General features: G+C 46.4%; 1 protein-coding gene across 3 annotated transcripts in view; it reads right to left on the minus strand.

Moving 5' to 3' along the window:
- SLC38A9 (solute carrier family 38 member 9) overlaps nucleotides 1-12,930 on the minus strand; it is a 78,102-nt gene extending 65,172 nt beyond the window's left edge. The window contains exons 1-2 of one of the 3 annotated variants that reach the window (XM_039544324.1): nucleotides 12,822-12,930; nucleotides 4,160-4,307 (exon numbers count right to left, since the gene is read on the minus strand). In XM_039544324.1, the coding sequence (XP_039400258.1) occupies nucleotides 4,160-4,278 (119 nt within the window). In that variant the 5' untranslated portion in view covers nucleotides 4,279-4,307; nucleotides 12,822-12,930. Of the gene's footprint in view, nucleotides 1-4,159; nucleotides 4,308-12,821 lie in introns of those variants that run through there. The other 2 variants (XM_039544328.1, XM_039544325.1) reach the window with 2 other exon arrangements.
- Between the last annotated feature and the right edge of the window lie 3,709 nt (nucleotides 12,931-16,639).

The following is a 16,639-nucleotide window of genomic DNA, read 5'->3' on the forward strand; positions in this document are numbered from 1 at the left end:
AATCTGCTCAAATTTGTCCAAGTTATAAACCTTTGAAAATGTGAAGCTTACAGATCCTCAGACTTGTTAGAGCTTTGCAACTAAAATTCCCTGACTATTCCATCTGCACTGAGCATGCTCCTACTTGGGGATGAGCAAAATTTCCCTTGCCATCACTGCTGTGGGCCAGGCACCATAGCTGAGAATAGGGAGCCTGTCTCTCCTGTGCCCTCAATGACAACACCCCACCCATCCCTCACTGGATCCAGGCAGCAGGAAAGAGGAAATTGTTTTATTTGAGTGCACAGGGCAAAGTACCAGAATTGGGGTGGGAGGAGATGACGGGGAAGGGAGAATGGGGGAAGCTGATTGAGAGAGACCCTGGAGGCTGCCAGGGATGACAAATTTGAAATGTGAGTTGAGGTGAGGGTAGAGAATGAAACTGTCTGGAAAAGGAGTCTCGGGATGGAAATGGGCAGGGATGGACTGGTGGCTGGGGAAAGCATCCTCGGCTAAAATGAGGAACGGGGGGTGATTAGGACTTGGTGGGCAAAGAGACTGGGACTAGGAATCAGTGAGGTGGAGAGAGGAGTGGAGAAATACTAGCCAGTGAGACACGAGGTGGGTGTAGAACTGAAAGAGGCTGGACAAGGAGCCTGGGGCATGAGTCACTGAGATTGGATGAGGAGGGCAGATTGGCACTGGGAACCAGTGAGGATGGGGAATATGGGGGAAGGGGAGAGACAGCTTAGATCAGTGGTTTTCAAACTTTTTTCTGGTGACCCAGTTAAAGAAAACTGATGCCTTTGATCCAACAGAGCTGGGGATGAGGGGTTGGGGTGTGGAAGGGGCTCAGGGCTGGGGCAGAAGGTTGGGGTGAGGTCTGCAAGGTGGGGCTGGAAATGAGGGGTTCAGGGTGTGGGAGGGGGCTCTGCACTGGGAGTGCAGGCTCTGGGCTGGGGCCAGGGATGAGGGGTTTGGTGTGCAGGAAGGGGTTTCAAGTTTGGGGGTCTCAGGGCTGGGGCAGGGCATTGGGGCACAGACTTGCCTCCAGTGGCTCCCACTCAGTGGTGCAGCCAGGGTGCAGAGGCAGGCTTCCTGCCTGTCCTGGCACCACAGACCACACTGAGCCTCAGAAGTGACCAGCAGGTCTGGCTCCGCGTGGCTCTCCCACAGGCACTGTCCAAACCAACCAATGGGAGTGTGGAGCCAGTGCTCAGGCTGCATGTGGAGCTCTGTGGCCCTGCTGCCTAGGAGCTGGACCTGCTGCTGGCCACTTCCAGGGCACAGTGCGGTGTCAGAACAGGTAGGGACTAGCCTGCCTTACCTGGGCAGCATTGCTGACAGGACTTCTAATGTTCTGGTTGGCAGTGCTGACCAGAGCTGCCATGACCCAGTACTGGGTCATGACCTGCAGTTTGAAAACCACTGACTTAGATGATGAGTTGGGAGGGAGGAACTGGGACTGGCTGGGCAAAGAGACCAATTGAAAGGAACTGGGGAGGGTTGGAAGGGAACTAGGAATGGCTGGGCAAGGAGACTGGGAGCAGTGAAGACTGGGTGTGAGGGAGGGACTGTAACTTGGTGTCTGGAGTGGGAGATGAGGACTTGCTGGACAAGGAGCCTGGGATGTGAAACCTGAGGAATAAAGACCAGGAATTTCTAAGCCCTGGTCTACACTAAGCTCGGGGGTCGAACTAGGGTACGCGAATTCAGCTACGTGAATAACGTAGCTGAATTCGAACTACCCTAGTTCGACTTACTTACCGTCCAGACGCCGCGGAAGCGAACTCCGCGGCTCCAAGGTCGACTCCGGCAACTCCTCCTGCCGCGGTGGAGTACCGGAGTTCGAACTAGCGCTTCCGGGGTTCGAACTATCGCGTCTAGATCAGACGCGATAGTTCGAACTCCGAGCAGTCGAATTCGCCGCGTCGACCGTCCTGGTAAGTGTAAACGTACCCTCAGTGAGGAGACTGAGACTGGAATAAGAAGCCTAGGGTAGAGAAGTGATAGGACTGAGACAAGGACAGGTTGGAGGGGAATAGGCAAAAGGGGTCAAGGTTGGGGGAATGGGTAGAAGAGTCTGAGCCCACTAGAGCCTGCTCCTCTCTATAGCCTGGAACAGAAGCTAAGATTCTTGAGTCTCACCATCCCTCTGCTGTAAGCAAATATCTGTAAAACTGGCAGTGTTCCATCCCCCTCTAATGCTGGTCCATATAGAGGATGACAACCTATTACTGCTATCAGTTACTCTGTTAACCCAAGTCTGTGGGGCAGATCTAAAGATTCCAACCTGCTGCTGACCATGTGTGTGAATATGATGCCACATAATGCAATCTGTTTTTTAGTTTGCATTTTTAAGGACCTAGGAAATTACACACACACTCTACTAAAAATATTACTAAGGTTTCAAAGTCAAGCACTTAAGTTAGGAAATGACAATTAATGCTGTCTGTGCATCCTTAATTCAGCCCATTTGTATGTATGGATTGATTATTCATTACATGATCATACTTGCTTCTGCCCCAGGCTTCTCATCCCAGTCTCCTTGACTGTACTAGTCTCACCCCTCTAGGCTCCATGTCCAAGTCCCACCCCACACATTTCCAGTCCCAATCTCCTTGACCAGCCAGTTCCAGTTCTCCCTGCCCTTAGCTCCTATCTGATCGGTCTCTTGCCCCACCACTGACCTCCCATCACATACCCTCTCTACCCATGTTCCTTGTCCACACAGACAACTAGTCCCAATGTCTCTTCCTGGGCTTCTTGTTCTAACTCCAATCTTGCTGTTAGGTTCTATGGAAGCTAGAAGCTGGGGTCTGCAGGATTGCCAACACCTCCATGCCACTACCTGGCAGCCATGATAGGGCAGTATACATCTCCACTTGAACCCTGTGGAGACAAACACCTTGGAAGGCTTCTCTTGTGGCCCCTGATTGGTCCAGGTGCCTTATTTAAACCCAGGAGGAATTCCAGGAAGTGTCTGTGCAATCAGGTGGATTCACCTGCCAGCTATAGTTATGGACCTGCCTCTCAGATAGAGCTGGGGTCAGAAGTCAAAGAGCAAACTCCTGGTTCCTGACCCTTGGCTCTGACTCCTGGTTCTTGACTCCAGCTCCAACCTTTGATGTGGTTCCTGCCCTCTGACTGCTATTGCTCCGACCACTGGGCCTAACCACCCAAGCTCCAGTCATGACAATTGTCCCCATAGCTTAGTCCCAGTCAACTTGCCCAGCCAGTCCCAGTTGTCCCTCTGCACTCCAGCTCTTTGTCAGACCTGTCTCCTTTCCCCCTGCATCTCCAATTCAAAAGTTTCAACATTTTTAGTTTCAAAAAAATTGAGCCTGAGGTAATCAGACACCCAGCATGGAAAAGTTCAGCCTGAAGTGTTTGGCAAAATTGTGAACAACTGCAGTCTTAAAGGGAAGTGTCAGGCTGCCTTAATAGGTTGTTACAAGCCCCACCTATAATCGTACTAAGTATAGCTGACATGTTGCCATCACATCCCTAAGAATGCTGCAGGATTGCCTATTTCTGAAGCATAATTTTCTGGAGGCCCTCCAAGCAGCATGTCAGTGGGTTTCCCTTCTTACATGCGCACGTTTTTTTAAACTCCTACATGCCTATGAATTCATATACACATGCACACAGCATTTATTTATATACCTGTGTTCACACAAGCCATTCAATCTTTTGCATACTCTCACCATTTAAGTCTGAGGTTTTAATTGTCTAATAAGATTAAAAATTTTAATAGACCTGGAAATCAATATGTATTCACTACATCTATTCAGTTTAAGATAGATTTGGAAAGCTACCAATATATCTTTTCTAACAAGTTCCCACTGCCCTCCCTGAATTGTCAAGGTTTCAGCAAACTCAATAGACCTGTCTCTTCCTAGAATAGAAAAATACATATTTATAATTTAGCTCAGGAGGTGTTTATTAGAAGCCAAACCTTTTTAGTATGGTTATTTTATCTTTATTGAATTGTTCTAAAGGTAAAGATAAGACCGTCACTATCATGTAGGGTGACCAGACAACAAATGTGAAATCAGGACAGGGAGTGGGAGGTAATAGCCTATATAAGAGAACCCCAAATTGGGACTGTCTATATAAAATCAGGACATCAGGTCACCCTACTATTATGATCACTGTATAAGGTTACACTGCCCCTCACCTCTTGCATTTTAGGTCTGCTGGATTAAACTGAATGCTCATGATTCCATAATCACTTTCATCACCTCCAACAGGGATCAGGAGAGGTTTGGTATCCTCTTCCAGATTTGAAGAATGCATTTCTTCTAGATCCTGTAAATTATTCTGACCTAAACAAGTGAAACAAGACAATTATAATTAGTAATTAAGGTCCTGTTATGAGTTTGGCATGGGCAGAAGCCTGCATGCATATAGAGTCCAGGTGGTACAAGGGAGGCAGAAAGCCAACTTAACTAGCTACCTGGTAATTCCCCTTTCATAAAAGGAACTTAGTTGGTGGTGGATAGCTGGCATAGTGTGCCTCTACAGCATACTTCTGCTACCAGTGTAGGGATGCTGCCAGAATACCAGTACTCTCCAGTTGCTGGAATAGCCATGCATAAATTAGAGCACCCTTGCTGAGGACTAGGACTGGTCCCTCCCTAGCTGGTCTCAGAATCCAGCGGCCACCACCACCATTCTTCCCCTTTCCCAGGCTATGCAGATCACAAATGGAAATCAGGCCCATGGCATTCAAATTAACATTAAATAGGGTGACTTCCTTTTAAGCTTTTGTCATGTTCAGACCTTCATAACATGAGACTCTCTTCTGTTCTCAAGCTTACACCGGTGTAACTGAAATAATTTCACTTATTTCAATGAAATTACTTTTTGTTTGCTGCTGTGTAATTGAGAACAGAGTTTATCCCGTTCAGTGGACTAAATGCCTTGCTGTTTCATTCCACTAGTGCAAACTTTCCAGAAAATACATCCTAAAAGTTGCACAAAGATTTCTTGTCTATTTCCCAAAATAAAGATCAGATTATGGTAGTATTGTAATATTTCATGTTCAGCCACCACCAAACTAAAAGGAATCAGTTGTCCATATTCCTACTTATAATGGATTATAAATGTGTATGATAGTTTTGGAAAAGAACCCTGACTAGATTCTGATCTTGCATACATTGGTGTAATGCCACTGACTTCAAATGAGTTACACCAGTTTGAAACTAATATATCTGGGATCAGAATCCAACTTTAAACACACAAGATTTTATTTTCTTTATTTTGGTTTTCATGTGGAGGCAAGAGAATCTTTGACAATTAATGAGTTAATCAGAATTGTAGTGGTATATCAAAGAAGACCTGAGGAAATCCCTGAGGGTACAATTTAAATACAAACCATATTCTTTATGCTTGCACAAAATTTGCAATATTTGCTTGAAACAAATTTAAATGCTTCAAACAAATTTAAATGCTTAAGAGCTTAGGTAACAAATACTGTGCATAATTTACACAGACATCTCAGAATTTGGCAGATGTACATCTGAATGTTGAGCAACATGCAACACTTCCTTACACCACTTCCACTCAGCCTCTCCCAAAGTGCTCACCACACTCCTCACCTGTTCCATCAAATCTTCCTCCTCTCTTCCTTCCCTACCCCTCCTTCCAAAAGCATCATCTCCCATTCCTTGAACTCACCTCTCCTTTGCAGTTCTTTCTCCCCTCACCCTCTTAAATCTATGTATAACTTCTGCAGCCTCTTCTGACTCTTCTTCTCACCTCTGGCAATCTCTGCCCTAATGCTGGCTGTCATCCCTCTGTTGAATCATTCCGTGCCACCACTGCTGTCCCACTGGCTCTGTTCTAACCAATCTGATTGTGCTTATTCCTCTGTTCCTGCCTCCTTCCTTCCCTGGCTGCTTCTGGAATTGGTAAGTTTTGTAGATGGAGCAGGAATATTTATCATCTCTTCTTGCATTCCCTGAAACCTGGCTCCTCCCACCTGACATCACCTCTCCTATTGCACCCCATCATACAGCCTCTTCTCTGACCTCCCCAAAGTGTCAGCACATGTCAATGTTGGACTCCTAGTTTTTCCAGCCTTACTACTTCCAATTCCTCCCTCCTATCCTTTTTCAAACACTACAGGCTGGTCTACACTGTTAAGTCAAGCTGGCTTAACTACAAAAAATCTTGTCCCCTATGTGATGTAATTAAGCTGACCTAACCTTTGGTGTAGACACCGGCAGGTCAATGGCAGAATTTTTCTGTTGACCTAGCCACCCCCTCTCAGAGGCATATTAACTACAGTGATAAAGAATCCCTTCAGTTGCTGTAATGCAGGCCTGCACAACATGTGGCCGGCATGGGCTCACTGTGTGGCCTATGGGGGGTGAGCAGGCAAGCAGTGGGTGAGGGGGGGGGCTAAAGAGGCAGGTGGGCAGTGGCAGGGGGTGAGGAGGCAAGCCAGGGGGGTCGGGGGGCTGAAGAGGAAAGTGGGCAGACAGTGGGGGGAGGGTGGCAGCAGGTGAGGCGGGCAGGCAGTGGTGGGGGCTGAGGAGGCGAGCTGGGGGGTGGCGGGCTGAGGAGGTGAGTGAGAAGTCAGTGGCTGACCTGTTCTACTGATTTGGTCTGACTCCCATTGCCTCTCCAAGGGTTGCAGCTGTCTGGAGGTACCTGCCTCCCATGCCTTCCTCATTCACACCTTATTCATTCAACAGGGCAATTGATTACAAAGTTGGGGGAAGATCTTATTCTACGTCTAGCAAAAAGATATTTTTCTTTTACCTTAATTATACTACGTTAAGGGCTGGCTATAACATATTACCAAGGTTCAATACTGTTTCAGTGGGGCAGCGCTGGGGAAGGAGGGTTTGTTTCTGTGGGGTGGGAGGTGCTGGGGGGGGTGTTTTTGGGGGGCTTGATGGTGCTGGGAGGCTTTGGCCCTCTGTTTTCTTTGGGGTAATATGGTCCTCGCCACTTTAGGAGTTGTGCAGGCCTGCTGTAATGTCTACTTTACATTTCAGCAGTAAGTCGGCAGCGGGGGGCCCTTCCCTTCCGGGACCTGCTGCCGAAGTGCAGCCAGGTCTTTGGGGCACTTCGGCGGCGGGTCCCGGAAGGGAAGGGCCCCCCACCGCCGAATTACCGTCGAAGACCCGGCTGCACTTCGGCTGGGGGTCCCACTTTGGTGGTAATTTGGCAGCGGGGGGTCCTTCCGCCCCAGAGCGGAAGGATCCCTCACTGGCAAAGACCGGGAGCAGAAAAAGCTCTGGGGCCCCAGAGCGAGTGAAGGACCCTATTCCAGGGGCCCTGAAAAACTCTCATGGGGGGCCCCTGTGGGGCCTGCGGCAAATTGCCCCACTTGCTGCCCCCCCTCCGGGCAGCCCTGGACTTCTGTACTGGTGACCCCTTTCACACAACAAGCCTCTGAGTGTGACCCCTCCCTTATACATTAAAAACACTTCAACACCATTATAAATGTTGCAGGCAAAGCAGGGTTTGGGGTGGAGGATGACAGCTCATGACCCCCCCCCATGTAACCCTCTCATGATCCCCTGAGGGGGGCCTGCCCCCAGTTTGAGAACCCCTGATTTACTGAAAGCTACACAGGATGTCTCTGGAGGAGTCAGGAATAAGAACCTAGACTACTTATGCCTTGTGGTCCTCTGCTTTAGCTAAAAGACCATCTTTCTTCCTTTTTACAGAATTGTTTTTAAAGTAGAGATGGATTTTAAACTACACCCCCAGATCCAAACATCTTAAATTTTGTAACTTGAGTCCTACAATAGTTGCACACAATATAGGACACTCACTATATTAAATCAGGAAGTCGTTTTTTCAAGAAACAAAGTTACTCAGTTTAGTAGGTTTTGTTGCACAGCAATCTCCTTGCAGCCTTTTCAAAGTGATTTTTAGCAGAATGTTTTAAAATATTTATTTGGGGGCAGGTCAGGGAGGGCCCTGATCACCAAATGGCTTAAACTTCTCACTTATAAACTGATGTGAAAATGAGTGGAGTCCTTGTGGTGTAGGTTTCCACAGGGGAAACTAGTGAATACTTGCAGTTTAAAAGGGAGAGAGATGGGAAAGAAATGTACTATAAAAACAAACCTGTCAAAATTAAAACAGGAAGAGACAACTTTAATTTAGCCAAAGCTGTATAGAACCAATTGAGTTAGGAGGAAAAGTAAAGCTCAACATTAAAGGATAAATGTGCAACTGTTGCTGCCAATATTAATAATGCAGGAATTGTCTTAGTGCTAAGAAATAACTACAGTGTTTTTCCAGCCTGGGGGTCCCTGTTGCTTGTCTAATCCAGTGAAGACATGAGGCAGACAAGACTGGAAAGCAGGGGAGCTGAATGATCTTGGATCTAGTCATACGCTCCACTATAAATGTGTTAAAGTAAAGGGCAGCTTCTTGAAACTCCTCTTCCTTCTGGGCTCCTGAAGGAGCCCCAAATAGACCTGGGTACAAAGCATGACACTCTGTATCTTGGGAACACCCTACACCCCCATGTTCATCTTTATAAATGATTGTGTGGTATCAATACAAAGTTTGTCATGTTGGGTGTCTTTAGAAGGCTCATGACACACTGAGCATGGTTGTTATAGTGACACAGTAATTGTTACAGTAATGTTATAGGTTATAATTTCGTGTATATAATAATTGAGGTTGAAAATGTATCCTCATGACTTAAAGCAAACCCATGCAAAAACTAAGAACAGAGGCAATTCACACCTTGTCAGGGCATGGATGGGACCAGCCCAGCCTCACAGGAACAATGGACACTGGCTTAGGCAGCAACAAAAGAATCTTACTGCCTCAAGGGAGTCACCCCCTTCTTTTAGTCAGTTTGGAACCACAATGAGGTAGTGCTCACCTGACTGAAGTGGGGGATGAGGGCACAAAGCCAAGAGGAAAGAAAGGACATGATAAAAGGGTGAGACATTTGCCATGCTGTCTCTTTTCCACCTACATCTACAGCAGCCACCACCACCAAGCGACTGAAATGCTGATCAAAGGGGAGAGCCGGACTGAAAAGTAACCAGCCAGCCTGTGATGAGAAGCATCTAAGTTTTAAGGACACTGAAAGTGTTAAGTCTAAACCCTTGAATTCTGTATGTGAACATAGTTATAACATGGTTTGGCCTTCTCCACAATGAATGACAGGACTAGGAGATTTGTCTACACTATGAATTTAGCCATGTCAGTCATGGGACACAGAGGTGTGTTCTAATTTCTTTTGTTTGTAGTAAGGCTGGGACAACCATTTTATAGAACTGTTTCTAGGGAATAGTTACAGCCTTGCCTTAAGCCATGTAATATTGTTCCCTAAGATGTTATCCACAGTAGACACGACTGTTAGAACAGATATCCAACCTGTCATACAACCACACATTGGAACAGTTAGACTTAATGGCCCTGTCTTCCCTAAAGAATTCTAACAATTCCATTAACAATGGGTTACTCCTGAGGGAATTCTGCAACACTGTGCAATGCAGAATTTTGCAGAAATTACTGTTGGGTGTGCAGAATTTCCTCCCCCCACACCACCAAACACAAACTGTCTGCAGGGCTGTTGGAAGGGGGCGGGGGGGACTGGAGGGTTCCTGGCAGCTGCAGTTCCTAGCATGCCCTGAAGGCAGGGGGCAGCATGAGGCTTTCTCCCCTTGGATCCCTGGGCTCTAGGAGGGTAGGGTCTGTGACTGTCTGGGCTGGGGGGGGAGGTCTGTGAATGTCTAGGCTGGGGGAGCCCCCACAGCTGGGCTCTGGAGAGGAGGGGATGAGTGTCTCTGGCCTAGGGAGGCTCACAGCTGGGCTCTGGGGAAGGAGATGTGAGTGACTGGGCAACAAAATGGCAGAGATAAATGCAAAGTAATGCACATTGGAAAACATAATCCCAACTATATATATAAAATGTCTAAGTTATCTGTTACCAGTCAAAGATCTTGGAGTCATTGAGTGGATATTTTCAGAGAACCATCCACAATGTGCAGTGGCAGTCAAAAGTGAACAGAATGTTGGGAATCATTAAGGGATAGAAAATATCATATTGCCTCTATATGAATCCATGGTAGGCCCACATCTTTAATACTGCATGTAGATGTGGTCACCCCATCTCAAAGATATATTGGAAAAGGAACAAAAATGATTAGGGGTATGGAATGGCTGCTGTATGAGGAAAGATTGACTGGGCCTTTTCAGCTTGGAAAAGAGACGACTAAGGGGAATATGAGGGAGGTCTATAAAATCATGACTGGTGTAGAGAAAGTAAATAACGAAGCACTATTTACTCATAACACAAGAATTAGGGGGTCACCCAATGAAATTAATAGGTAGCAGGTTTAAAACAAAAGGAAGTATTTCTTCACACAACAGTCAACTTGTGGAATTCTGTGCCAGAGGATTCTATAACAGGGTTCAAAAAAGAACCAGATAAATTCATAGAGGATAGGTCCCTCAATGGTCATTAGCTAGGATGGGTAGGGATGGTGTCACTAGCCTGACTTGCCCATTCCCAGCTTCTGCCATAGTGGAAGGATCACTTGATGATTACCTGTTCTGTTCATTCCCTCTGGGGGCACCCGGCATTGGCCACTATCAGAAGACAGGATACTGGGCTAGATGGACCTTCAGTCTGACCCAGTATGGCAGTTCTTATGGATTTTGGGGGGGGGCAGGGGGAGAGTGTCTGGGTGGGGCAGGAGCCCATGGCTGGGGTCTGGGGGAAAGGGTGTGTCTGTCTGTCTGTCTGGGCTGGAGTGGGGGGGAGAAGTAGGAACTGGGTTGTATGGGTTTCTTCAACTTTCTAAGCCGGGGGCGATTTTTGTGGTGTTGATGGGTGTTTTGAAATACATTACCAAAATAATTGAAACTGGTGATTATGTAGTGTTTGACAAAATGTGCAGAATTTTAAAATGTGTACAGAACTTAATTTTTTGCACAGAATTCCCCCAGGAGTAACTGGTGAAGCTCAACATGCAGTGTTGAAAAATAGCTGCTGGAGCCAGAGAGGTGTCTCCATTAGAGTTTCCACTATTGCAAAAACTCTTGCAACTGGGTTTGTTACCAACAGTTTTGTAACCTTCCCTAATGTAAGAAGGCTCACTCTGGTTTGTCCAGCTATTATGAATAAAGCTAGAACATCAGAACTACATTTTAAAAACAAACTTAAGGCATGTCTTTTTAACACAGTTCAAGCAAGACTTGGTACTTTGACCCTAGAATGTTTGGTTTGGTTGGTTGGATTTTAGCAATTTAGCTAGTGTGCTAAAACAACTTTCCTAAACTGTTCTCTAACCAGTTTTTTCATTTGGTTGGGAACCAACTATAGATGGCCTAGTCTGCATAAATAAAACCCTTATTTAAACATTTTATAATTAAACTCTCATTTTTAAATGTTAATGACAATATTCAAATGAAATTAGCACAATCTACTCAAAGGAAACTGAACTACTACCAAAATATGATGAATCTTTCCTACTCTTAACTAAACCACTTCATGTCATTCCACTGATCACGAAACAGAAACTAACTATCTTGATAAAATATATTGGATAGGTGAAAGACAATACTACATAAAGATGGTGCAGGTTCCAAGTTAAGTGCATCTGAAACAAATCAATAGACATAGCAGTTGTCAGCCAATATATCTTAACCTAAAATAAGTAATTTCCACATTCAAATAACTTTAACATTTACAAAAAAACAATTCAAGCTCTTGCAGATATTACTGGACAGTATCTGCAAAGATTTTTGCAAATTATATTCAATTTAAAACAATTATCTTGTCCATGGACCAACTCTCAAGTTCTACCACCTTCTTCATTAGGCTGAAGGGGAATGCTACAATAGGAAGCATCTGGATGCTAAGGCTGACTTAAACTCATCAATGTGTGTTCTGTTTTGGGATCTGAGGTGAGACAGCTAGCAAATACACTAGCCACAGCCTCGAGATTTCAGAACAGCACACTTCCTTTAAACTTTCCAACCAAATTCTTACACTTGAAGTAGAGGATGTTATCAATCACTTTAAGCTGGCAATACTAGTTATATTTAGAATTAATTTTATGTGATAGAGGACAATTACATTATTTTTCTTTACAACCACACATGATCTCTACAACTCTTACAAAAAAAGTTCCATAACAGAGAGATGTACCAAATGCTGTAAATCAGTCTGATGAAAGCATTGCACTACTTAATTACAATATGTGCTGTACTGCACATCAGTGCAGCTAGATTGTAGAAAATAATCCATCACTTATAAACCATAAAATCTATAACTCTCCCCAACTTTCTGGCTATATCCTAGTTCACTCGTTTAAAACAGTTTCATGCTGAGCATTGCTGCTTTTAGAAATACTTAGTTTCCAAGCTTTGTGCCCCGGCTGTCGTTTCCATGTGATGCAAGATATAATCTCTTACCTACAGTTGTAAGATATTCACTGTGAACATTAAACGTGGCTGTCACTTGACTCGCAGCAGCCAAGGAAGAGAAATAAGGAGCTAGGGTGAAAGTGTGCCCCCACTGAACTCAATGGAAAAACTCCCATTAACATCGGTGGGGCTCAGCTTTCACGCCTCGTGTTTTACAGAAATCTCTGCATATGGAAACAACTACTTACTACGCTCCTCCTAGCTATTCCCCCGGCCCCCGAGACAGGATTTTATCAACAACATTGCAGCCAGTGCCCCAAAGCACCGCCTGAGGCGGGCTGGGGGCAGCATTAACAGCCTGCTCGTGTCCATGTAGCTCTTCTCGCCCCACAGGCAGGAGCCCCAGACCCAGGGCTCGCTGACCGCCCGGGGAACGGCAGCGCCCGGCCCAGCACCAAGCAATGGCAGGGCTGTACCTTCAGCAGCCGGGACCTGCACTCCGCCGCAGCCCCTTCTCGCCCGGCGCTTCGCCGGCACAAACAGGAAGGGCGGGGCGGCTGCCGGGGAGCGGGCCTGGCGCCCATAGGGCGAATGGGCTAGGAAGTTTTCAGTGGGCGAGTCGCTCAGGCTAGCGAAGGGAACGGTTGCCTACTTCGGACTACAACTCCCAGAGAGCCTTGCGTCAGGCTCTCCCCCCCCCGGACTCCTCCCAGGGGAGGGCAACTAGCAGGATAGAGCGACTGCCTACATTTCCCAGCAAGGAGGAGGAGTACTTGTGGTACCTTAGAGACCAACAAAATACTTCTCTTTTTGCTGATACTGACGAACACAGCTACCACTCTACGTTTCCCAGAGTGACTTGCGCGCTAAGTCGTCTTCTCCCCCACCCGCCCTGAGACCTGTTACCAAGCTGAGCGCTCCCAGGCTGTGTCAGGGCTCGCACACGGGGTGTGTCTACCCTAACGCCTGTTTTCTGTTGCCTCCTGCTGACTAGGGAGAAGGCGAGGGTGCTTTATTTCCATCAGGTTATCTCAAGCCACTGTTTAATTTGATGGACCCTGCTCCATGCTTACAGCCAGTGTAGACACAGTTTGACACCCATAGCTCGATTGTAGTAAGGTTGAGTTTTAGCTGTGCTAAAGTCAAGATGAAGGCATTAAACTCTCTGCTGTGGTATTTTCAATGAGTTAAACTAGCGGAATTGAGCTAACCTGATTGGAAAAAGCACCTTTTTCAGTGCCTAATGGTCTGGAAAAAAGAGGTGACGATCTGTCTTATTCTGGTAGCAGTAGTTTTTAAACAGTATATAAAGTGTGCTGCTCCACAGCCCAGCTTGATTTTTAAGTGGGTTTTCTTGGGCCAGGTCTATGACCCCTTGATTTCCTTCCCACACACACACACTTTTATGCCCTGCCTTTTTTTCTCTACAGGTAGAGTGTACTTTAGCACAAGGTAGCTGGTAGAGGTGAATAGGGTTGGCCTTAGTGAAAATGGTACCCTGGGCAAACGTATTTTGGTGCCCCTGACCAGGGGTGCTAGAACAACTTTTATAGTGGGGGTGCCATTTAACCAAACCATAAACCCTATAGATAATGGAAACCACTTCAAGCCAGGGGGTGTGGCAGCACCCCTAGTTCCAGCACCTATGCCGCTGGCCCTGACAGCACCCCACTCCCATATTGCCCTGACTCCCAGGGCTCACCCCATCACCTCTAGGCCCCGCTGTTTCCTCCCTCCCCACAGTGTTTAATTTGCACTGGCTGGGTGCCCAGCACTGAGTTTTGGGGGAGTGTGTGTGTGTTGGGGGGGAGTGTGTATGAGTGAGAGAATGTGTGTGTTGTGTTGGGGGACTGTATGTATGACTGTGTGTGTGTGTGTGTGTGACAGTGACAGTGTGTGGTGGGTGGATGGAAGAGAGTGTGTGTCTGAGTGATCAGTGATCACATAGGCACTGACTCCATGGGTGCTCCGGGGCTAGAGCACCCACTGGAGCCTCTATGGGGAAAAAATGATGTGTGCTCTGCACCCACCGGCAGCCAAGCTCCCCACCCTGCCCCAGCTCACCTCTGCCTCCTCCCCTGAGCACGTGACGTACCCACTTCTCATCCTAGCTCCCAGCACTTGCTGCCACGAAACAGCAAGTGCTGAGAGGGAGGGGGAGGAGGGGGAAGGCATCATGCTCGGGGAAGAGGTGAGGCCGGGGCGGGTATTTGGGGAAGGAGTCCAATAAGGGTAGGGAGGGGGCGGAGTTGGGGCGAGGACTTTGGGGAAGGGGTTGGAATGGGGGTGAGGCTGGAGGTGATGGGGGGGGGTCACGCACCCATCAGCGCTGGGAAAAGTTGGCGCCTATGAGTGATCATGTCAGCATGATCAGGGAGCCTGAACAGCAGCACTGGCAGCTTCCACTTCAGACCCAGAGGCACCAGCACAAACACGCTCTCCCTGACCCCTACCCAAGAGCAGCAGAAATTGGGCACACAGGTAGAGGGAGAGGGACACCCCCCCACCCACACACACACTCTGCAGCAGACAGGAACCAGGCTCCAGCTCTGAGCAGTTTGACCTTGAGTGACTCCATGGGTGGGGGGAGTGGGGCAGGAGCAGCAGCGGATACAGATGGCAGTAGAGCAGGGCAGCGGGAAAGGAGGGGCACCCTTGCTTCAGAGGAGTCACCTGACTGGTCCAGCTGCTTCTCCCTTCCTCCCCCCATCCCACAGCTCAGTCCGTCCGCCCTCTTCAGACGCTGCCGTGCCTGCCTGGTTGCCTCTAAGCCCCACTGGCTGTTGGCAGGTCAGGTGGTTGTGAGGTACCAGCATGGGCAATGCCCCCTAGAGTACCACACCCTGGGCAGGGGCCCAGCCTGCCCCCCTCTAAGATTGGCCCAGGAACCCTAGGCTCACTCTGTGCTAAAGTAAAACTTGCCTTGGGTACACTAGAATATGTTAGGATGTGCTAGTTAACACACACAAGCCCAGTTTTTTATTTTAGGTCTTGTCTTCACCACAACAGAAAAAGGTGTTAGATAACTCAAGGTAGAATATTCCTTATTTCATAGTGAAGACAAGGCCCTAGCCAAGATATACCTCTAAAGGCCAATATTTAGAGTATTAGCAATAGGGTTACCAATTTTGGTTGGACCTATTCCTGGACATCACTTGACATCATCTTTAATTAAAAATCTTTAATTCCGGGAGACTCCAGGACAATGCTAGAGGGTTGGCAACCTAATTAGTAGATGTGTGGGAAAGTTGTTGAGTTCCATGTTAGGGGGGCAGCAGCATTAATAGTAAGAATAACACATGGTGGAAAACTCAGTAATTCCCAGTGACTGGCATTTTCATGCAGAGAAGAAAATCTTTGAGTGGGGAAAGGGCCACTTAGAAACATTTTTTGAATGTTTTCATGTGAATTTAGAGATAGTGAGATGTGCTCAATGCATAGCTGTGGAAGTGAAGTTACTTTTACCTATCCATAGAAGAGCATCCATGGCATAATCAGTGGGTGCAAGATTCTCCTCGTGTGCCTCAACCATGAGGGAGTATCTGCAGGTTTTCATGATAGAGTAATAAAAATGCCAAAGACTATTGCTAGCACTAGTTCAGATGCATTGTGGTTGGAAAACAGGTACAACATATTCTAATGTATGATAGGCTGGAGACTGAAAGAAGGGGACATTAATAACTATGTCTGTGCAGTCTGGGTCTTTCTTAGGAGTAGGTTTGACAGAAACTGATTTTTTTTAATCATGTCAATACATTATATCAATGTTTATTTTTAAACATTTTAAAATTATTGATTTAAATATTTACAGTTTTACAAAAGTCTGGGTTTGAAGCATATTTTTATTTATATTGATTTTAATTTGCACAGTTGTGGGAAACCACGGTGGATCTGGTAATAATTATTTAATGACAGTAGATGCTGAGATTAAAAAAGTTAAAGCTTTATAACTGTTAAAACACAAATTGTTAACATCACATGTCAAAATATATTAAATAAATATCCTTAAATCAAACTCTAATTAAGGTTCACAAGCAACATTTCCTTACTAAGCCTATCTGTAAATTTCTGTTATTACCAATGGCAATATTTTTTCATTGGTTTGTGTGTGTATGGTGAATTGATATTTACTGACAATAACTACATTTGCAGATGACACAAAGCTGGAGGAGAGTTGTCAACACTTTGGAGGATAGAGCTAAACTTCAGAGGGATCTTGATAAATTGGAGAATTTGGCTATAGACAACAAAATTAAATTCAACAAAGAAAAATGTAAAGTGCTACACTTAGGGA

The sequence above is a fragment of the Mauremys reevesii genome, linkage group 6 (genome assembly GCF_016161935.1).
Source record: "Mauremys reevesii isolate NIE-2019 linkage group 6, ASM1616193v1, whole genome shotgun sequence".
In the NCBI taxonomy this organism is placed as follows: domain Eukaryota; kingdom Metazoa; phylum Chordata; order Testudines; family Geoemydidae; genus Mauremys; species Mauremys reevesii.